Raw genomic sequence first — 23,324 nt, 5'->3', positions numbered from 1 at the left:
GGCTCGGTGACCACAGGCCTTGAGCTTGAAGATCCCCGCAAGGATGTGTCCATTGTCAACCAGGCAGAAGGCTGAGGTACCTGGAAGGGGACTCCGGACAGTAGGTTGACCTGTTTTGTCCATCACTGAAGTGACACAAGGATTGGTGGAGCAACTGTTAAGAGCATCTGCTCTTAACATTGTTAACATTCGGATGAAATACAGACAGAATCCAAAGTTGAAGATGCTGGAGACATAGCTTGTGAAGTACACAGTGGAGTTGCATGATGACATCAGACCCAGTAGTTTCTGAACTCGAGTAAACTCAGGACTGTTGAGACTTGCAAAGCTAACTCGTTTTTTGTCTTCCTGCCAGGAGCCAGTTATCGAGGTACAGAAAAATTATTAGGCCCTGAGCCCGAAGGTGAGCCACGATGAAGGCCATGCATTGCGTAAATACACGGGGTGCCATCACCAGTCCAAATGGCAGGATATTGAACTAGTCCCTGGTGGCGCAGTGGTAAAACTGCCGCCCTGTAACCAGAAGGTTACAAGTTCGATCCTGACCAGGGGCTCAAGGTTGACTCAGCCTTCCATCCTTCCGAGGTCGGTAAAATGAGTACCCAGAACATTGGGGGCAATATGCTAAATCATTGTAAACCGCTTAGAGAGCTCCGGCTATAAAGCGGTATATAAATGTAAGTGCTATTGCTATTGCTAGTAGATGTGGTGACCCACTGTAAACCTTAGAAACTGTCTGTGGTTGAGCTGGATTCCAATGCAGAAGTACGTGTTTCAGAGATCCAATGTTGCGAACCATTCCTCCCCATGGAGAAGAGGAAGGATGCTCTGCAATGTCACCATGCAAAATTTGTACAAGTCCACATGACAGTTTAGCCACCGTAGGTCTATGATTGGCCTTAGCCCCCATCTCGTTTTGGGGACCTGAAATTAGCGGGAGTAAAAACCCTGCCACTGCTCTGTCCACCGAACAAGTGATACCGCCCCCTTCTCCAAGAGAGTCTGAACTTCCTCCATCAATAATGGGGATGCATGCGTGTACTTGATCCTATTCAGTGCCAGTAGTATCTCAAACTCTATGGCATGGTCCATTTAGACTATGCAAACGACCCAATGGTCTGATGTTATGTTGCTCCATGCAAAGGCATGACTTGCCAGCCTGATGTTGGAGGAGGCAAAGAAGGTAGGTTGGAGAGAAATCAATGGTAATGACTCTTGGGCGAGGTGATTCGGTGGACTGACCTCGTGATCAAAAATGTTGTTTGTTAGAATCAGTGGATTTAGGGCGTTGGCCCTGCAAGGCTCTAGCCTTTTGGTTGAAAGGCTTCCTTCCAAAAGGTTGGTAAGGCTGTGGAAGTCTCTCTGCTTATAAGAGCACTACTGTCACCCATATTGGCAGTACCTGGAAGTGTAAGATTGGGTAGGTGTTGATAGTGTTTTTGCCGTGGATTTTGATTTCTTAATGGACTCCATAATGGAGTCCGTCATCTCACGGAAAAGACCCTTCCCATTGAAGGAAAAAATTTCCACTCTGTCTCTCATGTCGTGCTGCAGCGCAGTGGAGCACGGCCAGGCATGCCTCCTCAAAGCAATAGCACCTGCCAGGATCCAGGACTCTGTCTCTGCCAAGTATTGTCGAGCGAGGAGTACCACTTTGGCATGGATATCATTACATTTAGCTAGAAACTCTTCCAGCAAGAGGTTGGCTTGCTCTTGGAAGAGATCATCCCAGAGAGAATTGGTATATTTGGCAAAACAGGCAATCTTCACCACCAGGCCCAAAATAGGAGTAAATCTTGGTAAATCCTAAGTTGTCCAATTTGTGCCCCTCTTTATCACCTCCCAGATTTGGAGGAGGATGCACAATCCACCACAACTGAATTGAGGGAGGAACGCTTCAAGAGGAAATCATTTTCCTCTTCTTGGATTCTACATAAATTCCCCAGGCATTTGGAGGTCGGGGCAGATGTTTGTAGCATCTGCCAAGCAGACTTAGCTGCCTTGGATATAACTGGCTGGATGGAATCTGTGGAACTGAAAAACTTGTAGGCAGGATCTTCAACACCTTGAGTCTGCTTTTTCAGTTCTAATCTGAGTGTCGAAACCATTTCAGAGATTTGGCGATGGTACAAATGCATCTCTTCATTTGGAGAAGTGTTATCAGAGGGTACCTCCTTGAGAAGTGGTTCCTCAGGATGTTTGGAAGAAACTCAAGGTAGAAGTTGTAGACAAATCAGAGTCATAGTGCTCAGTGAGTATCAGAGTACGTGGTCCAGAAGGAACAGGGACTTTCTTTTTAGATATCCTCTGAGTGGTTGAGGAAGTTGTGTCAAGGACTACAGTTTGAGTTGGTTCTCTCTTTTGAGGTCAAGGTCGAGGCACCTCCATGGTCTGAGTGGAGATGCAAGAGAGTAAAATAGGACGTTTTGGTACCGTAACATCCTCTAAAATTGGAGGGGTAACCTGTGATGATATCAAAGTCACAGAAGGAGCCGGCGGCAGCAACAGGGTGACCTGAGTTGATGTTGAGACTAACGTTGCAGTTGGAGGAGCCAGATCCGGTGGAGTGACTAGAGTAGCCGTGGGAACCATAGACATCGACAGTTGACGTTGAGCCTTCCCAAATTTGTAGTCTTGATAGTCTGATGGAAGTCCAGGGGGACGTAGGTGCTGTTGCGTTGCATCTTGGCAACCCCCTTCAAGCATCAAACCCTGTTTGGCAACAAAATCTCTGGCAGCCCACCAAGCGTATGGACTAGAGGGCAGTGATGTCAAAAGCTGGCCTGCCACAGAATGGAAGGGCTGAAAGGCTGAAGGAGTAGAAGCACCCAGCATCTTCGCTATAGAGAAGGTAATGCCTTCCTACTCGGGATCAAGACCGTGGCTCAAAAAGCTATAGAACGTTGAGCTTCACGATGTACTTTCACTAGAAGTCTAGCAAGTTTAAAAGAGGCTGGGTGTCGCTTGTTCCCAAACTGGTTTCTATGTCGTCATCCTCGACATTGATGCTGAAGGAAACTGGTGAAGGATGCAAAGCCTGCGGCATTGGGTGAGCAGCCAGAGATGGCGATGGCTGTGGCGCTGTAGCTGCCAAGAGAGAACACTCTTGATGCCTAACAGACCAAGTTGTGGTTGGTACTGTTCTCGATGTCGAGGTGAATGTCGAGGCTCGGTGTTCAGCTGAAGGCAATCAACGATCCTGGGCCACGATTTCTAGGGTCACAGGGTGTGACCAAGGTGTCACAGACACTGACTGGGGCATTGTCGGGAAAGGAGTAGCTTGGGATGTAAAGGAAGCCTCCTCAGTGACAGTTCGTGTACCCTTCTCCCGATGCTTCTTGGACGGAGGTGCCTCTTTGGCATCAGAGCCCCAAGGCCGGGACTTGTGCCTCTTACGATGAGAAGAATCCAAAGGCAGCTTTGGTGCTTTAAATGTGCCAGTGGTGACCACAGAAGAAGCTCGAGTCAAATATTTAGACTGCTCAGTGGCAGTCCCCGACTGACAACATGCCTGATGTCGGCTTCAGTAACATGTCTGATGTCAACTTTGATACCATACCCGATGTTGAGGGCAAGGGCGTGTCAACTGGAGATCTAGGCATCGGAGTGCCAGGGTGGAGCGCATCATCATAAAGGGCAGCTTCTAGTCAAAGTGCTTTATTTTTTCTTGTTTGGTGAGAGAAAGTTGAGCAAATCTTAGATGGAGGTGTTGTGTTCTCCCCACAAACGAAGTAGACACAAATCATGGTCATCTGCTGAAGGGAATTTAATGTTACAGAGAATACAGCACTTAAAAGTCTTCCATAACGGGATAAAGAAATGAGGGGAAAATACTCAAGTGCATGAAGTGAAGTCTGTTCCAAGTCCAATCCTAGGTCTTAACCGAATAAACTGTCTGTCAGTTTCAACTAAGTTGAAAGTATTATGAATAAGAATAATCTGGTCCAGGCCAAGTCGTAACATGTGAAAAACTAAACTAATTTTGTAGGGTTTTTTTAACAAAAAACTATTCTGGTCCAAGGAGCTCAATGTCCAAGGTTCCGACACAATGGCGGTCAGAAAGGAACAGGAGAAAAAGCTACCCTGCCCAAATGCATCACGTGCAAGTGGCAGGGCCAAGTGCTTCGAGGAGCTTGTCAATTCTGACCAAATGGTCCTGCACAGGCACAGAACCCACTCTTATGAGTGTAACAGATCACGGTCCAGATCATTAGTGCCTATTTATTAATGTAACTTAAGCAAAGTTTGTAAAATAGTAGCCCCCATCCCCAAACTTGCATCAAAAACCACGGAGAAGTGCTTAGCACTTTATATCTATTTTTTACATGATGGAGAGGGAAATAATCCTGGAAGGATGGTATACTTCTGGACCCAATAAGATAAATTAGTGTATCTCTCAGTTCAGTTCTAAAAGTTATGAGATTTTGTTACACAAATGTTCTAGGAAGCGTGTTACTCTAATGGTTAGAAACCTTCTGAATCCCAACCAAAGTTAACTATCTGAAATTACTTCACCAATACATATTAAGAAAAAAATACTGAATTTGAGGGAGAGATATGTCAACTTTATACTGGGTCAAATTAGAAGTTCAGCAAAAACCTGAAATCTTAATTAAGATTTAGATCTATGATATATAATACAAGCCACAGTGCATGTACAAATGGACAAGATACAATACATGCACTAGTATTTCTTTCCTCTTTCTTACAATACTTCCATCACATGTACAAATTTGACAATTTAGCCAGTAAAACATAACTAGTTTCAAATCAGTGTTTGAAGATAACATGGAGAGAGATATATATAGATATATAGATATATAGATATAGATATAGATAGATAGATAGTTTCATGCTAACTAAAAGGTAAAGTGTGCTGACAAGTCAATGTCGACTCCTAGCGACCACAGAGCCCTGTGGTTGTCTTTGGTAGAATACAGGAGGGATTTACCATTGCCATCTCCCGTGCATTATGAGATGATGCCTTTCAGCATCTTCCTGTATCGCTATTGCCTGATATAGATGTTTCCCATAGTCTGGGAAACATACTGGTGGGGATTTGAACCGGCAACCTCTGGCTTGCTAATAAAGTCATTTCCCTGCTGCCCCATTAGGTGGCTTCAATAACCAGAATGGGAATGTTCTTGTTAATCATTTGTTCAAAATTAAAAAATTTAACATGTAATGGAACAAACGCAAATTCAACAACGTCTGTATTTTAAAATACAAAAAATACTTGACAAAGTTTATTTTTCTATGTATGAAGTAAAGATTAACTTGCACGAACTTCCCCTCAATTTCAACAGGAAACCATTAATTGTGGCTACTGAAGGCAAAACTACAAGTTGCATTAAGTGTAGTTCTATCCTTATATTGCTGTTACGGACATTGTTGTTAAGCAGCAGCTGCTGGGGTGGGAAGTGATCCTGCTCAAGACCATGCTGAGCTTGGAAGAGTTGGCTCTGGACCCAACTGGGGCTGCAGTGGAGATAAATGGGGAAAATATCCCTCTACCCATCCCTGTACCAATTAGGACTATCCCAACAACAAGCAGCACACAAGGTCAAACTAAGCTTTTAATACCACTCTCAGTTTGGGCCTTGTTAGGCAAAAAATCACCCTCCATACCTGCCACAGTCCCAACTGAGACAACCCCTCCAATTGATTTTGACCACCATGTAAGGGTCAAGCTACAGATTTAATACAATGTGGAGTATGACCCCAATATATGCTTGTTAGGGGTTGACTATCAGAGAATACACAAGCCCCACTTACAGGCATAATTGTAGCTACACGTAGCCTCAGGTACATATATATTTGAACATTAATTTTAAATTCACTGGTAATGTGTGGAATCAAATTAAGACTTTTACGATTCAGATTGTAATTAAGTACTTAAATGAAGACATCACTGTGACATTCATGGAGCTCATATGACAAGGTAGTAAAACTGGGTTTTCCTTACTGAAGATAACCATTAAGACAAAATGGCAATACTGTGAGATATTTGCTTGCATAGTCAGAACTCATGTATTCAAACTTACCCTTGCATAGTGCAATTCAACTCCATAGAATTCCAAGGTTCGGGCTGTATTGAGATAACTAAATTCTGCCTCAGCAGGAGACAAGCCTCTGCAATGACAAAAATATAGGCAGAACATTAAACAATTCAAAATACACATAAGATAACCTGAGCCTGTATCTCAACACAAAGTTTTCTACATTTTTCAAGGAATCTGATAAAGAGAATTGGGAAGAGCTCATTAAATGCTACTTCTCAGTTATCCAATTAAATTTTGCATAAAGTTTGCTGCAGGCAGCTCTGCAAATATGAGTTCTACCACAGGAAAATGACATTTCAGTAATCTAAATCAAGTGCAATTGCAAACATGTCCTTCTGAATTTCATGGGTACCATGCATTCCAGGGTAAATACAGTAGTAATGCTATTTCATCACTACTATTCCCTGCAGCAGTACCTGTAGGTCCTAAGATAAGTAATGTCTCTAAAAGAGGTGAATGAGACATATAACCAGTAACTTGGGCTATGGTCTAGAGCAGGGATTCTCAATCTTGGGTCTTCAGGTGTTATTGGACTTAACTCCCATAATCCCCAGCCTCAGTGGCCTTTGATAGGGGATTATGGGAGTTGAACTCCAATAACATCTGGGGACCCAACTTTGAGAATCACTGGTCTAGAGAGCTACTTTTTGTGCTGCTGAAAGCTTCTAATGCAGCACATGGTGCATGGCATTATTCATGCAGTACTTTGGACCTTCCCCTCCCCTATAGTCCTTACATATGCTGCTGATGTAGCTTGGATACTTCTTTTTTAAAGTCTTGAGGCTGACCAGGGATGAATGAGTAGTCTGAGAGGTAGCCCGGGAAGTTCTCTGAAAGGTTATAGTCTCCCAGTTCAGCTGCAAGTTGAAAGAAACCATTTGTTTAGCAACCAGCCCACTTGAACATCTTACAATCCATTACAAAAAGCAAGATAGAAAAATAAAATCAATTTATCCCAACAAATTTTTCTATAAACAAGTCAAATTTAATATAAAACTGTACAAAACTACCTAATGTGGTTTGCTCTTGTCTGTGTGAATGTAGTCCACAATTCTTAATGTCAGAGTACTTTAAGTTGTCAATCAGATGCATGTTTGCTTGAAAACAATTCTACTGAACTCTGTGCAATTTACTCCTAAGTAGAAAGGCATAATCTCATACTGCGTGCGATGCGGCAATGATAAACCCCTACCAAAGACAACCACAGGGCTTTGTGGTCGCCAGGAGTTGAAACCGACTCAATGGCACACGTTACCTTTTTAAAAATTCCAGACACATAGAACTGCAAGCTTAGTCTTGATGTTAATAACTGACAGGTATATTTAGTACCTTGACATTAAGATTTGAGGGTACCATTTACATAAACAAAAGTAAAAAGTGAGATGCCTGACCTGGGAACAAGGCATGTATGCTGCAATCCAAAGAAATAATTTAAAAACAGGTAAGGTAACATAACATGCAGCTTGGGCTTTCTTTGAAGTTGTCTCTGTTGCAGCTGCCACTCCCAAATAGGCAAGTGGCTTTCTAAACTGTACTGCAGCTTGCCTCTTTGAGAGTGAAAGCTACTAAAACTTAATAGGAGCTCTAGTTATACATGTGGTGCTTCTGCACCTAATTTAGTACTGTGGACCTAAGCATGAAACCTTAAGAAAAGTAGCTTTACTTTTCTTAAGTAAAGAAGAAAAGTACTCATATACGCTTTACCAAAGTGTCAGCACTGCCATATGCTTATGCTCTGAATGACATTGCTTCCAAGATTTGAAGTGCTATTTTATGTTTTCTTGATGTCCATTTCAGTAGCAATACCAAATGAGCAATAAAAGAAAGGGTTGTATCCAGTCCATGAGTGAACCCTGGTCACAGAATATGTTTGCACTTTTTTGCACCTTCCTCCCACAGCTGCTCCCATCCCATTCCATTCATGAGGATCCCCTGATCATCACAGGTGAATCTTCAGGGGATATGGGAGCTGCTTTGGGAGGAAATGGCAGAAATGTTCCCTTGGGTGAGCTTCCTTGCACTTGCAGAAGGTCTGGATACCACCAAAATAATTTAGCTTCCTTAAAAACATATATCTACTTTACACTATAAAATCTAGTCAAATATATTGCTACCGTTAGGAAAATATTTCCTACAAAGTTAGGAAATGATAAACATGAACAGTAAAAAAATAATTGAAGAACATTTCAAAATTTAAATCTACTAAATATAGTACTTACACTGAACAGCGTAAGAAGCCAAAAGTGCAGCAGTATTATAAGGGCAGGGCAATCTGTTAAAAGGGGAGGGGGGGAAACATCACTCCACTTAATTAGAAAAACCTTTGTGATTTCACCAGTGTAGTTGCATTACACAAGTAAACACAGTTAAAGCATCAACACATTTCATTTTTAAAGCATGCAAATATATGAAAACAATATTCTGATTCATTAAGTGCAACCATTCAGATATGGATATACAGGCGTATGTGTAGAGCAGAATAAGTTCTGCAAGCATCCAGGTCCCCAACAGATGGTTGACACTGTCAGCTTTGACAGTACCCATCACCTTCACAGGACAAATGGGAGGCCTGAATCCAACAGACTTTTCCCTCAATAAGGAAGGAGGTCAGCATCCCCATTCAGCTCCCATCTCCAACCTGGCTGACAGCATCTACCACTTGTTTGGCACAACATGCATAGTTCCTAATCCACTACCAGAAATTGTGTGTACAGTCCACCCAGATACAGCACTGCAACCATGCTTTGGGTTTGTATTTTCCAATTCATAGGCAACATGTGTATGAAAATGAATTTCCAAGCACATACTGCACTGCTGTCTCTTTATTCAGGCATTATATATCACACTCTTTATGTAATTGCTCTTGATCTCTACCCTGAATATTTATATAATGGTATGCTAAGCTAATCAAGTTTACATGGCAAACAAGTCTTACCTTCCAGTAAGAATGTCTTGCTTAATTTGCAAAAAATATTGGTACCTTAAAGAAAGAGTAAACACAGTGCAAGTTGGCAAAGTTACTACTGTATTTTTAACTAAAAATTTAAGGTGAGCTTTTGACTTCAGCACCTGCATTTCTGCTTATACCACAATTTCAAGCCAGCAATTAAACAGAAATTAAACCAAGTTCAAAGTTAATAAACAAGGCAATATTTTTGCTACTACTCCAGAGCATGCAAGTTGAGATTTCAGTTTATGCAGGCAACAAAGTATACTTGTATCAATTAGGTGTACTTGTTGCATGGTTTGCAAACAGACTCACATAAACAAAAGTCTTTCTATATAATATTTCAAGAGGCAGATTGATGTGATGGTAGAAAACACAATGAACTATTTCAGAAGATTTTGTTTCTGTTCGTATGTTCTAATTACAGCGTTTGTTGAAAGTTCTATATTGTCTTCTTTAATCCTTATATATGAGGGGAAAGTGAACTGTCGGACTTGCCCAACTTCAACAAATATCAATGCCCATCAGTACTGATAGCATATTCTAATTTGGCTGCAGACAACATCTCTGGCCTAGTCCAGTAAATTCATACTGCTAGGTACCAGTAATTTTTTTTTTTTTTTTTAGGGGAGGAGGGTGATGTTGGGGAAGACTACAATGATGACGGAATGCAATAATGGATCTACATAATTATAAATATGTACAGTTACCCTTCAGCATCATGAGAGTCTATTCTGGCTCTCTGTGTTATAATTCATTTCAGGACTGATTCCAAATTATTACAACTCTCAAACTTATGTGCCACTTATTTATCAACTCCAATTCTCCTTTAGATTCTTCAGTACAAACAACTTACTGAGTTAACAGTATTGGTGCTGTGTTATACAAATGTAAACATACTTTTAGGTACCCAGAACAGAAAGACTGTCATTAGATTTTAGATAATTCGTCTTAATTCATTCAGTACTAATAGCTGTGCTAATACAATGCAAGTTAATTAATAAAAATGACCACCCTAGGAGTATAATAATGAAACATTGCCCCAAACTCTGTAGATACCATCATGTTGTTACTCTGAAGAGAAAAGAGTTTTACTTCAAACAGTATTTTTCTTGTTTTTCAAGAATGTCAACATGAAAAGAACCAATTTAAGCTGCTGAGTAACCGCATGAATGATCAGAACAAAGGAGCAATTTTAAAATAATTTAGTGGGGAAAAAAGTATACAACCATGGATCTGAGCTTATTTTTTTTAATATGTTAATCACATAACTGAATAGTTCAGTAAATTAATTCTTTAGTAAACTGGTGATTATCCAAAACAGATCACTGCTACAAGAACATACTGTATCAATGTATATTCCAACAAATCAACTGATTTGTTTAAAGGGCCCAAAGTATCCACCCAAATGTGGTTTCAATATGTGTTTTTGTGTGTGTGCGTGCTCTTTCAGGGATTAATACAGTCTGGATAAATAAGTTCTTCAGTTAACTAGAAAAGTGGGATGCTACAACGTTGATATGAGAGCAGTCTCAACTAAAGGTGATATTGCAACTGATGAACTTCAAAACATGGTTACAGAACCATTTATAAATTTCAACTGACACTGAACTAGTATCGAAGGCCATTTTCCACTGGAAACAATAGCTTACAGTATGCTACAATAACTGCCTTGTATTTTTTTTTTACCCTCTGTTGCTGCTCTGAACAAGCACAGTGCATACTTTAAAAAATCCCAAGCAGTGGCTGTCTTGCACTAAACAGAGCCTTGGGGCATCATAGGCCCTGGGAACAATTTCCTCATGAATCTTTCTTCATGCAGGGCTATTTTGACAGCTAGGATATTCTAACCTGGGGTGGGGGGGCACCAATAAATTATCACATCTCCCCTCTTCAAAAGATTTATTGTTCCAATCAAATCAACAGAGAATCTGAATACTGTCATGACAGTACATCTGAATTTTAAAACTGTACACAAAAATCTTTTGTTAGTCACCTGTTGAGAAAAATCATATTCACCCAAGATTTTTGAAGGGTTAAAATGTGAACCTAAGAAATGTAGTTATAATTATTATAGTGAAGAATATCACCCGGTTTACCACATTTATTTATTAATGACCTGCTTGCATTTATATACCACTGTAATTCAAGGCAGTTTACAATATTACACTGAAGAATACTATTTGACACCAATTTCCTTGACTATATCAATAGTGATTTGCAGAGTTTGATTCCTAGAAGAAAAAGCCAAATAGTATCCTTGAACATTAATATTACTTCGTTTTTGTGCAATTATTTATAATTAAACAACATTAAAATGAATGCATTTTTACAAGTGTAATGTTACAATAATTCCAGACCTTGCTGTTTAGGAGAGGTTGTTATGGTGCAAGGAGTCGATAGGGCAGAGAGCAGATAAACATATTACTGTGAGTATTCAAATACACAGGAAACTTAGTTGTTGTTTGAATTCCACTATAAGATACATTGCAAACAACTTCTGTGTTGAATAAAATGGGAAATGAATTAAGATTAAAGAAGCTTTAGCCAAACAGCTATACTAGCTCACTGGTATGATCTCTTCAACAGGGAAGACAAAGTGCTTAATAAAAACAACCTTTCATCTTTATATGTCTTGGTATATGTTAGACAGATGAAATGATATGTTTACATGCAAATTAATTAGGCATTTGGGCAAAATAAGCAAGGTGTCCATATTAATTTACCATGTAACAATAATGTACAATGTCTGAAAACAGTCCTCTCCAAAACATACATCATCATCTAGACTTGGGGGTGGAGTGATGGGAGACGGGTGAGAATTAGAGACAATTCAACAGGGGGGGAAATAAACACAACACAGTTCAAGAGATTAGGCAACATCCAGACTAGTTAGCCATGACTAAGTTCCAAGGAACTTTAGCTAGTCATTACTAACTTAAGTTCCATTAAATTTCATAACTTGTGCCAATGTGTTCATGATCCGAAGTCTAAAAAAACTCAAAATGCAGGTCTAGACATGAACTATTATTTTCAAGAATGCTCAAAATATAGATCCCTAGTTAGATTAACTGTCTTCAGGTTTTGGATAAGCTTTCTATGGCCAAATGAAATCTCTAAGATCTTCAGATGCAATCAAATGAACATAGGTATATACCAACAGCAGTCACTCCCATGTAATAAAACATCCTTACATCAAGATAGTTTACCAAAGAACAAACAAGAGAGCCTGTTACCGTGTATATTCTTCTTGAAGCTTATAAGGATCGCTTACAAAAAATTTGACTCTGAAGTTCAAACTGTGAGGAGATCCTCCTAAAATTAATCAAAATATCATATTAGAATTTCTAATATCGTATTATGCAAAATACTTTTATTCAAATATATTTTAAAAATGCTCACTCTTTAACTGCTTCCTGATTGGCTTGTTTGGATCCAGCCACCTCTGAAGGAAAGAAAAGATTAACTAATTATGTTTTTGTCCCCTAATAGCATCAATTCAATACGTACATGAAAAAAACCTATATTTGTTGGGGGTTTTTTTTGCTTTGTTGCCTGAGGTGGTATTGAAAGCCCAACCCAGCTGTTACATACAAAGAATAATCTTTGACTAAGCTAGCCAAGGTGGGCCTCGGGTACTTCCTCCAAGACTTCTATAAATTCGTTCATGACTCCTTGCCAGAAACCAACTACTTACTGTGCCATGCAGCCAACAGAAATACTGTTATACAAGATGAACATATCATGAGACACAGCTAGTTATGGATAACTTAACACGTTTGCTTTGGTATATATATATAATTGGAACAGAGAAGTACACATATAATGCAACCCAAAGAGTAATGTGGCAATTAATCAATGTTTAGCCAACACAAGCTACACAATCGCTGGAGTTCACTATAGGAAGCTGCCTGATACAGAGTCAGACCATTTGTCCATTGACATCAGTTATGGCCCCTCCCCAATGTTAAACAAAAAAAACCCCAATAAGAGTCTAGTAGGGATGTGCACAAACTGTGGTTCGAGCACATTTTGGGAATTTTGACTGGGAATTTTAAGAAAAAGAGCAGGTCCTTACCTGCTCTCCGCCACCCCATTCAGCTTCCTGCTGGAGCAGCACACATCCCAACAACCATCTGCACATGCGCAGACACCATGTGTGTGCTAGCACCACGTGGGGAGTTATTAGGATTCACACCGCCCAAGCAGGAAGCTGAATGGGGCAGGTAAAAGCAAGTAAGGACCTGCTCTCCTTTTTCTTAAGGTTCCTGGTTGAAATTCCCAAAATGTGTTCCAACCATGGTTTGTGCACATCCCTAGTGTCTAGGCCCCAGTATAATAAATGACAGCAGAAGGTAAAAGCAATTGGCTCTACTATTCTTGCTGAGTAAAAATAGGTTTTCTGAACTATAGCTCTATTTTAATGCACTATTTGTTTTTATAAAGAACGCAATGGAAACTGGAAACATTGTGGTATTCTGTGCACACTGTCATACTCTGCTCAACTCATATCTCCTTTCTTTATAGATGTTTCAACTGTTTGTTGCCCAAGCTAAGTAAGCAGGAATGTTGAAAGTGATTTGATTCAAGTTTTCACAATGCCCTTGAAATAAAGGGCTTGTTTTGATCTTTAAGCACAATGACCTTGATTTGAGCTTGAATGGATTTGAGCGCCATTTTGAGTTCCATTTTTCCTTCGCTGATTGGTTTTCTGGCACTGGCTTCTGACTGGCTTGAGATCTCCTTGCTTCTTCGTTGGCTTGTTATCATTCAAATCGAGTGTTGGCATAGGCAACTGTGCCCCCATTAGCTGGGAGGAGGGAGCAGTGTGGGGATAGGCCAAAGGAGGAAGTTTCAAAAAGCACTTAAGGGCCTGGGAGGCAGCGACCCCTTACAGAGTGCCAGTGCTTCTTGAAGAGGAGCATACATCAAGAGAGAGGAGGGACAGAAAAGACTGCAGCAACAGAAGAGAGCAGAGTGGTGGCCTAGGGCCCACCTGTCCCAATGAAGAGAGAGACAGAGAGTGAGTGCCTGCTGGGTTTATTTCTCTATTTTTTTTCCTACAGCAGTGCCAACAACTACTTCCTTTTCTCCCCCCACCCCAATTTATTTAATTGTACCAGCAAGCCCCAGTGGCTTTAACAGGGTGCTGCTTTTTGAATTTCTTTTGCTTGTAGTCAGAACCAAAAATTGGGGTGCTGTGCTGACTGACTATTTTTCCTCTTTGCTGCTGCTGTGTGCCTGCCTACATGGATTAGACTGCATTTTCTTTTTGACAAGCTGGTTTAATGTGACTTCTGTCTGGTGCCCAGCCGGCCCAGGCTCTCTCTGTTTTCCTTGTGTCTGGTGTCCCCTCCCCCATTTTCTTTTTTGATTTTTGGGGTGGGCATCACTGGTGTCCACCTGCCCTCCCCCCAGCTGTTTAATCAGGGTATCTGCTCAGCTCGAGAGTATCTCCAAGAGCAACACCTGGCCAGACTCCAGCTGAAGATGCCACAAGACCAAAGATACCAGAAAGTAAGAGCCCCTCCAGCCTTGGTCAGGTCATAGAACTTCTTTAAATGGGCCCTAGTTTGGGAAAGGGAGGGATTAGATACTAGCAGAACTATAGGGGACTGGAGGAGTGAGTTTGGGTTGAAGAAACCATAATAATCCCCTGCCCTTCCCCTTCCCTTCCCCTAGACTTACCCCATTGTGGCTTGTTCTGCAAAAAAAGGGGGGAGCCTCCCCACACTAATAAAACCTGCTTCCTTTTGGGGGGGGTAATTTGTCTAGCTTCATTGTGTGTGGCACACAGGCCATAAAAACACTACCCTGACCCCACACACCATTTTTAAAACCTCACCTTAAAGGCACTTCTTCCCGCCCCCCAATCAGAGTTATGGCTTAATTTTTAAAACCCCAAGCTGTACAGGAGAGTGCAAGCCAGAGTCAGGAACAGAGTGGCAGGCAGAGGGAGAGGTGATGCTGCTGGTGATGGTGGGCAATGACGAGAGGGGCCTCCTACTCCCCGAGTTGTCCCCCCCAATGTGGTTGTACACAGGATTTCCTTTCCGTAGGAGCCTGGTCCTGTAGCTGCCTGTGGCAGCTGAAGTAAAAGTAGAAGGGAGGTCCTTCCCTGTCAAGGAAGAAGCTCTTCCTGTGGCAGCAGAGGTGGTGATGGTGTTGTCGACTGCTAGCCCAGCCAGATCAATTTTCTCCATCCTCCAATCCCCATTGGAAGTGCAACACCACCACCCGTCTGAGACTGAAGAGGAGCAGAAGGAAGTACTTCTGCTTCTTGGACCTTCTCAGCCCCAGTCCAAGGGCAGTAGCAACCCCCAGAATGAACCAGCAGCCCCAGTAATAGTACCACCACCAAAGTGGTCATGGACCGATAGCAGATGGTGTGGGTCCACTGAGTTCTGCCTGGGTGACCCACACCATGCTGCCTACATCCACTCCAGGACACAGGTCAGCAGGGGGAAGGAAGCTAAGTGTCTTCTGCCGTCAGGGATGCTGCAGCACCTGAGACAGCATCACATGAAGGGGACCTGTTGGCAGCAACAGGCTTTGTGTGTCCTCAGTTAGCGGCAAGGCACATGCTCCTGATCCCAAGTTGCCTTCACAATGGGTGCCATCCATGGGCAAGCGGTCTGTTCATCCAGAGCCTCACCTAATCATTCATTGGGGAGATGATCGCTTTGGATGACCAGCCATTCCAGGTGGTGGAGAACGCGGGCTTACACTGGCTTATCAGGCGCCTAGAGCACCTTCCTTACGAGGCAAGGCTACAACACCTGGCGCTTTTTAGTTTAGAAGCAAGACAACTGAAGGGAGACATCATAGAGGTCTATAAAATCATGCATGGTATTGAGGAAGTTGATAGAGAGAAATTTTTCTCCCTCTCTCATAACACTAGAACCAGAGTTAATCCTATGAAACTGATTGCCAAGAAATTTAGGACCAACAAAAGGAAGTACTTTCACACAATACATAATTAACCTATGGAATTATCTGCCACAAGATGTGATGACAGCCAACAGCCTGGGTGGCTTTAAGAGGGATTTAGATAAATACATAGCGGACAGGTCTATCAATGGCTACTAATCTGCTGACTATAGGCCACCTGCAGCCTCAGAGGCAAGATGCCTCTAAATACTAGTTGCAGGAGAGTAACAGCAGAGATAGGGCATACCCTCAGCTCGTCTGTAGGCTTCTCAGAGGTATCAGAGTTCTTTGTTGCCACAAACAGCTTGTGTGCCGACACAGCAATGCTGTCTTTTTGAGAAGATGATGGGTGAGCTCCAAGCCACACTGACCACTGAGGAAGCAATCACCTTGACAGGTCAGTTGAGGTCTGGAGTGGTAGAGTGAGTCACAACACCCTTGGGTGCATCAACAAAGTATGTTTTGTCCTGCCAATTTGACCCAAGGATGAAGAACAAAGCAGTCACCCCTGACAAGCTGCCCAGATGGAGGGACCTCCTGGTTGCAGAGGTTAGGAGAGCCAAAGAGAGGAGGATAGGGCGCAAACACGAGGAATGTGCTGGAGCGCCTACTGTTATTGTGCAGCTCACCCCTAGCAGCAGCACCACCACACTTCCCAGTCCAGCAGCATGGTGTCCCTACCCACAGAGTGGGTAAGTCTGCTTCAGTGTTTGACCCTGTGGTTCACAGAGAGTTTCCTCTGGGAGTACGGGGGCACTGCTCAGCAGTGCTGAGCAGTGTGTTCTGCAGTACTTGCAGAAGCCAATCGTTTGGGGCAATACATCACCAAGTCTGTCCAGACTTGGCAGCGGTTGCCGGAAAGTTCCTCTTGTGCCCGCCAATCAGCATCCAGAGCGAGGAGGGCTCTCCATGGACGGGGACGTGGTGACACTCCATCACACACACTTGGATGATGACTTGGTGGAGTAGCTAGTCTTCCTGAAGGTCAACATCCCGTTGGGCTATGCAGAGCTGGCCATGGAAGCTGAGTGACACCCACCCACTGCAACATCACTGGCAGCTCATTCTACCCTGGCCAACTCCAAACCCAGACATGTCACAGTCTGCCCGTTAGTGCTGCTGACACATGCAGACACGCATGCACGCCACCGCCATGGCCGATGATGAGATATAGACTAGTGCAATGACCCATGTGTCAGGCTGTCAGCTGGGGCCCCAACACCAATTGGAGGCCATGGCGTTATCCAGACGCTTCTCATGGTAAAAGTAAGCTTTTTGTTTCTTCTTGTGAGACCATTGGATTCATCCATTTAGCTCAGGAACAGTACTCTGTCCTCCTGTCTCTCTGTGGCAGGCAGGATGGAAGGAAGGAAAGGTTTGATTTTGTGGTATTATTTTCTTGGCAGTGGGTATAATATTTGGTGCTACTGCTGCTATAACTATCTAGTTTTGCTGGATCTCAGCTCGACAAAGGCAGAACTTTGGTGCCTGCCTGCCTTGAGTTGTGGTTTGCAAGCTACTGTTGTGGCAAGCAATGTACTGTGGCAGCTCAGCTCTGTGCGTGTAATATTTTCTTGGTGATTGCTGTGAGATGAACTCCATGTCTGGACTAACCTGTGCTTCGCTCACTGCTCTGAACTGCTCTGCAATCTGCATTGCAAATTCACTCAGTCAAAATGTGTTGAGTTTATGGCTATGCTTGCTGGCTGCTAAGAGTATTGCTGTGGCAGCTGTTGCAATGCTGGACAGTAAGGACAGAATCATAATTGTGTGTGAGAGAGCAACTTGTGCCAATGATGTTGCTGCAGTGCAGGCACTGTGGCTGACAATGGATTCTGCGTTAGTGATTCTAATTTTGGCCATTCTAGGACTGTGTTTGAAAAAATGTGTGTTCTGTGTTGGGAGGGTCAGATTCCTTTTACTGTGTGCTTCTAATCTGCAGTGTTTTGCAAGGTAGGGATGTAAAACTTGTAAGGTGCACTCTCTGATTGTCATTTATTTTGGCCATAGGGAATAATGGGGAACTTGAAACATCCCATAGGGTCCTATGGGTAGGGAGGAAACGTTAAAAAAATTAAGATCACCCACTTGCCCATTTCTTTTGTGGGTTGGGTGGTAGGTGGCAACCATCATGCCCTACCACCCAACCCATTTTGGTGCCCCTAGGACCTACCCATAGGATGTTTTGAGTTCCCCATTGTTCCCTATGGCCAACTCAAATTGTAGAGCTTGATTTGTTGCAATAGCCAGCTATGGCCAGTTTCAATAAAACACTGAGGATTTTGCAATTTGTTTCAAGTTCAAAACAAATAGCAAAACCAGCTTTGTGCACATCCCTATTAATAAGAACACAAAAATGGGAATGAACCCCACCTGGGAAAGAATCCAAGTGACCACTGTTTTCTTTTGATTAGTTCAGGTATCTCAAATATTTTGTAAAGAACTTGCAAAATTATTGTAAATTAATTTAAAGCGCTACAGTTCTTTTGGATGGTGCAACCAACAGCTATGAAGATCCTCCTCTAATATGGCCCGTTTATGAACCAACTTCATTACCATATAAAACAGCTGTTGAACTCAACATTAGAGGGAATTCATTTGGAGTCTATAAAGTAAGATTCACTACAACTAAAGTAAAGTAAAGTAAAGTGTGCCGTCAAGTCAATTTCAACTCTTGGCACCCACAGAACCCTGTGGTTTTCTTTGGTAGAATACAGGAGAGATTTACCATTGCCACCTCCCGCGCAGTGGGAGAAGATGCCTTTCAGTATCTTCCTATATTGCTGCTGCCCAATATAGGTGTTTCCCATAGCCTGGGAAACATACCAGCTGGGATTTGAACTGGCAACCTTCTGCTTGTTAGTCAAGCATTTCCCACTACAGCTATTACAACTTTTAAAATCCACAGTGATTAAGGGATCCAGTCTAATATCTGCTATTTTATTCTAGGTACAATTTAATTTTTCCAACCCAAGATTTTGCTATTTTCTTCTATTAATTTTCATCTCTAGATTAATGAAGTTATGCAAAGCTTAACTTTGGAACTGCTTCAACTGGAGATGCCCCCTAAGTTAACAGATGAAAACCAAGCACAGCTTCTAAGAATATTTTAATGTTCCATGTGTTGTTCTTCTGAGCAATTTTGAGTTCCTTTGTCATGAGTTGTCTGCTAATTACGGTCCTGGATTCTTCCCCACCCACCATCCCTCCAAGTTTTCCCTCTCTACCTAGCCCCGTGTTTTGAGTATTTGACTGCATGTTGGGAAAGAGATTTTAATAAAAGTTATAAATGATAAACACACACATACTACGTCGGATGATTAATATATATTTGGAAATGTGCAATCTAGGGATACTTTTATATTCATTCTTTAAAAAAAGCTTCACAAGCACTCACTCATTTCTCAAGGGAACAGGCGAGAAGGAAAGTGAGATAATAATATGAATAGTGATACAAGCAATAAATCTGACAAGAAAGAATTTGAGTCCAGTTATGGAACTTCACCTATTAAAGATGTACCATTAGAACAAAAGGCCATGTGTATCCTGTTTAAATAGCTGTATTTTCTTTTGGAAACAATGTTTGTGCAATTCTGCCTGTCTCTGGAACAAAGGGCAGTCAGCATGAACTGTAAGCCAAAGGGTATATTTTTGACCATATGTGGAATATTCAGCAATTGCTTTCTAGGCCACTGAGTTCCAGGGCTATATTCTGGTGACTAAACCAAACATTATATATCATAAAAAGGAATTTCTCCTCTAAACTGGTAGACAATCTGCATGATTCTTCTTTTGCAGACATGAGAAAACAATATGATGGTAGGGATGTGCAAGCAGGTTTGACGTCAAACATGTTTGACATCAAACCTGTTCAGTTCAACCATTCAGGGTTGAAATGAACCATCACCTGTTTGGTCCAACCCCAGACCAAACACTTCCTGACTGTTTTGTTGGAGGCAGCGGGTGTGTGTGTGTCCGCGGAGGTTCCCCCTCCCCCCGCCAGCCTCCCTTATTGCCACCACTGGTCATTCGGCAAGCTCGGGCCTTCCCCCTCCCCTGAATGGGGTAAGTAAAAACAAATATTTTTTTTTAATTTAAAAAAATTGTTTGCAAACCACCCCCCGCCAGACCGAACGGGCCCAGTCCAGTTCAAGTCCAGACTCGAACCGAACAGGACCAGCTGGTTCCGTATACATCCCTAGTTGACAGTTGTTCTCACATGTTATTTGTGAGTGTAATAAGAGAAACTTGATTATATACCATGACTTATATACCTCTCTACTTGTGAGAATTTGAATAGATGTCAGTAATCAGATGTGTTATTGCAACACAATAAAACAAAATATTACATTAACAATACAAAGCAGGGTGGATAAAAATCAATGATTTTATTTTTTTAACTGGATTTTAAAAAATTTAAATCAGATTTTTTAAAAATTTAAATCGGATTTTTTAAATAAAATGCTTTGCGGGGGAAAATCTATCTAAAGATAGTTTTCTATTTATGATACATTATAGTCCAAAGGTATTCATCATGAAGTAAGGATTAATTTTCAGTTATGTAGCATGAGACTGTATATATGCAATGTTTAAATTTTTTGGTAAATGAATGCCATTAATCCATTCACAATGTCATGCTCTTCCAGAGGTTCTGTAAGATTATTTTGGGCAATTTTTCTATCTAGAAGAGGACCAAAAATGAAACCTTCCTCTGGTTGTAAATATTAAGATCATAACAGCAAGAATGAGTCCTTATGTAAAAAAAACATGATTTAAATCGTGATTTAAATTGATTTTATTTAAATCAAATCCACCCCGATACAAAGAGAGCAATAATCACTTTATATATGAAATGTTAAAGCTTGTGTCCACTAATTACCAATATAATCCAGTAATTTTGAAATTTAATGTAGTAGAGCCACCTCAAAAGGAACCTATTTAGACAACAACAGGAGACAGAGTAGGACACTTTCTAAATCAATCAAAAACATTATCACACAAAAAACACAGCAGAAGGGGAGGAGTTATTTAGGTTAAAGAAGATTATGAGTGCAAGAACAGATGGATATTCACTGTTCATGAATATGTTTCAGATAAGGAATAGTTTTTTAACCACTGAAGGTTTAAAAATGTTTTCTGAAGACCATGATGGGGAGAGGCAAACTCTTTCAAAAATCTATCTATCTATCTATATTTCTCCTAGGTGTGCCTGGGGAAAATGCGTCCCGGCAGTCCAGCTGATTGGCCGGGCTGTGGAGGCGCCTGATTGGCTGGCACACCCAGGAGGAGGAAAATTGGCCGGCCCACACTGGCGGGCCTGGCCTAGCGACCGGTGGTGGCCGCAGACTCTAGCGTGAGAGAGAGGGGCGCGGCGGGGGGGGAGAGAGAGGGCGGGCGGGAGGGGCGCGGCGGGGGGGAGAGAGAGGGCGGGCGGGAGGGGTGCGGCGGGGGGGGAGAGAGAGGGCGAGCGGGAGGGGCGCGGCGGGGGGGAGAGAGAGGGCGAGCGGGAGGGGCGCGGCGGGGGGGGAGAGAGAGGGCGAGCGAGAGAGGTGGTGTGGGAGGGACAGAGCGAGTGAGAGGGCTGTGGGAGGACCAGCCAAACAAATTCTCCCAACTAACCCCAAAAAGGAAGTGAACTACCGCACAGATGCTCTGTGCGGGTTCAGCTAGTAAGCAGTATGAATTTGTCTAAGATGTTTGATAATGTTGCAGTTAGCCACAGTAGTAGCCTTTAGGGTTAAGAATCTCACTTACTAGTCTGCTTTCCCACTGTATCTTCAATTAACTTAGAAGAGAAAGACAGGCAGGCTGGCAGGCACACGCGCGGGCACACACACAGAAGAAGATAAAAATTTCCTATTTAAAAACTCTGCCTTGTGAGGCATGATATCAAGACAAGTTGTTCCAGTAAGAACTAATCAGCCTACTCTCCTTTCACTGTATCTACAACTTGACTCCAAATCAAGGTCCACAAGTTAGATCTCTTGTGCCTCAAATGTTCACGTGTCCACCATCTTGGATCAGGGTTGATGACACCATTACAAACTACACCACTGAGGTTTTCCTGTGTGTCACTCACTACAACTATACCAAATTTGGTTCAAATCAGTTAGTCAGTTCTCAAGTTAGTGCATTTGTGCCTCAAAACACGTTCACTATCTTGGATCGGGGTGGATGACATCATCACAAACCACACCACTGGGACATCCTTATGTGTCCATACAGCTGTAGCAAATTTGGTTCAAACTGGTTAGACTGTCCACAAGTTAGTGCACTTGCGCCTCAAAAGTTTACGTGTCCATCTTGAATTGGGCTAGATGACATCGTCACAATCTATGCCATTGAAGTGTCCCTATGTGTCCCTACAGCTGTAGCAAATTTGGTTCGAATCGGTTAAGCAGTTCACAAGTTAGCCCCTTTGCGCCTCCAAAGTTCACGCATCTGCCACCTTGGATCGGGGTGGATGACATCATCACAAACTATGCCGCTGAGGTGTCCCTATGTGTCCCTACAACTGTACCCAATTTGGTTCATATTGGTGGGGGTGGGGGGCACACGGACAGACAGACACATACACAGAAAGCCAGGTGATCTCATAAGCTTACTGGAAAGTAGGCTAAAAACTGAACTAGTAGGGCATCAAAGAAAGCGGGGGAGAGAAAGAGGGGGGAAGGGAAGAGAACTGATTCTCACAAATGTCAATGGTAACCAGGACTGGGGACAAGAATGAGAGTAAGGTCCAGAGGCACTGCCATAGTTTTGAAATTCCACATAATTGGACAAGAAATAGGAACCTCTTAAATATGTATTTCTTAGTGGGCACAGATATGATTGTATGTGTGCAGGCTGTATCAGCCAGTAGGGCAAAATCAACTGTGTATAATAGTTGCTTAGTGACTCCTAATGCCTCCTGAAGGGACCTCATTAACCCAGATGTAATAGGGAGTGCTAATGCTAGTGCTTGTTCAGAAACTACCAATCAATTCACTTAAAAGTAGCAAGACTTGAGTACCACCAGCAGCCCTAATACCTGTTTGGCAGGAAGTGACTTTCTATGTCCATGGGCTGCTATTTGCTAGATCCTATTGATCTCCCTAATTTCATTGAGAACTGATGTGCCATGGCAGAGAAACAGAGGTACAGTACAAATCAGGAGTTCTCCAGTTCAAATCTGCCATGAACTCATTAGGTGGACTTTGGCAAACCACTCCCTCTGTCTCAGCCATCTATACAGTTTAGTTATATGGGGATAACAATACTTAACTACCTTACAAGCTTTTTGTAGGATTACATCAAGATAAGACAAGTGAATTGCTTTCCACACTCAGAAAAGCAAAGTATCACTACACAAAAGCTAAGTAGTAGTAGTAATTACTACCCATGGG

At 42.3% G+C, this 23,324-nt stretch overlaps 1 protein-coding gene across 6 annotated transcripts in view; it reads right to left on the bottom strand.

Annotated features, from left to right (window-relative positions):
* PTPN4 (protein tyrosine phosphatase non-receptor type 4) overlaps positions 1-23,324 on the bottom strand; it is a 190,408-nt gene that overhangs the window by 112,285 nt on the left and 54,799 nt on the right. For 5 of the 6 annotated variants that reach the window (XM_053261040.1, XM_053261059.1, XM_053261022.1 and 2 more), the window contains 6 exons: positions 12,412-12,454; positions 12,246-12,324; positions 8,998-9,042; positions 8,282-8,334; positions 6,799-6,919; positions 6,045-6,132 (listed from right to left, as the gene is read on the bottom strand). In XM_053261040.1, coding sequence (XP_053117015.1) covers positions 6,045-6,132; positions 6,799-6,919; positions 8,282-8,334; positions 8,998-9,042; positions 12,246-12,324; positions 12,412-12,454 — 429 coding nt within the window. The remainder of the gene's footprint in view (positions 1-6,044; positions 6,133-6,798; positions 6,920-8,281; positions 8,335-8,997; positions 9,043-12,245; positions 12,325-12,411; positions 12,455-23,324) is intronic. The other variant, XM_053261049.1, reaches the window with a different exon arrangement.

The sequence above is a fragment of the Hemicordylus capensis genome, chromosome 1, assembly GCF_027244095.1.
Source record: "Hemicordylus capensis ecotype Gifberg chromosome 1, rHemCap1.1.pri, whole genome shotgun sequence".
In the NCBI taxonomy this organism is placed as follows: Eukaryota; Metazoa; Chordata; class Lepidosauria; order Squamata; family Cordylidae; genus Hemicordylus; species Hemicordylus capensis.
Note: the sequence above shows the minus strand (reverse complement) of the source record. Positions and strands in the feature narration are given on the sequence as shown.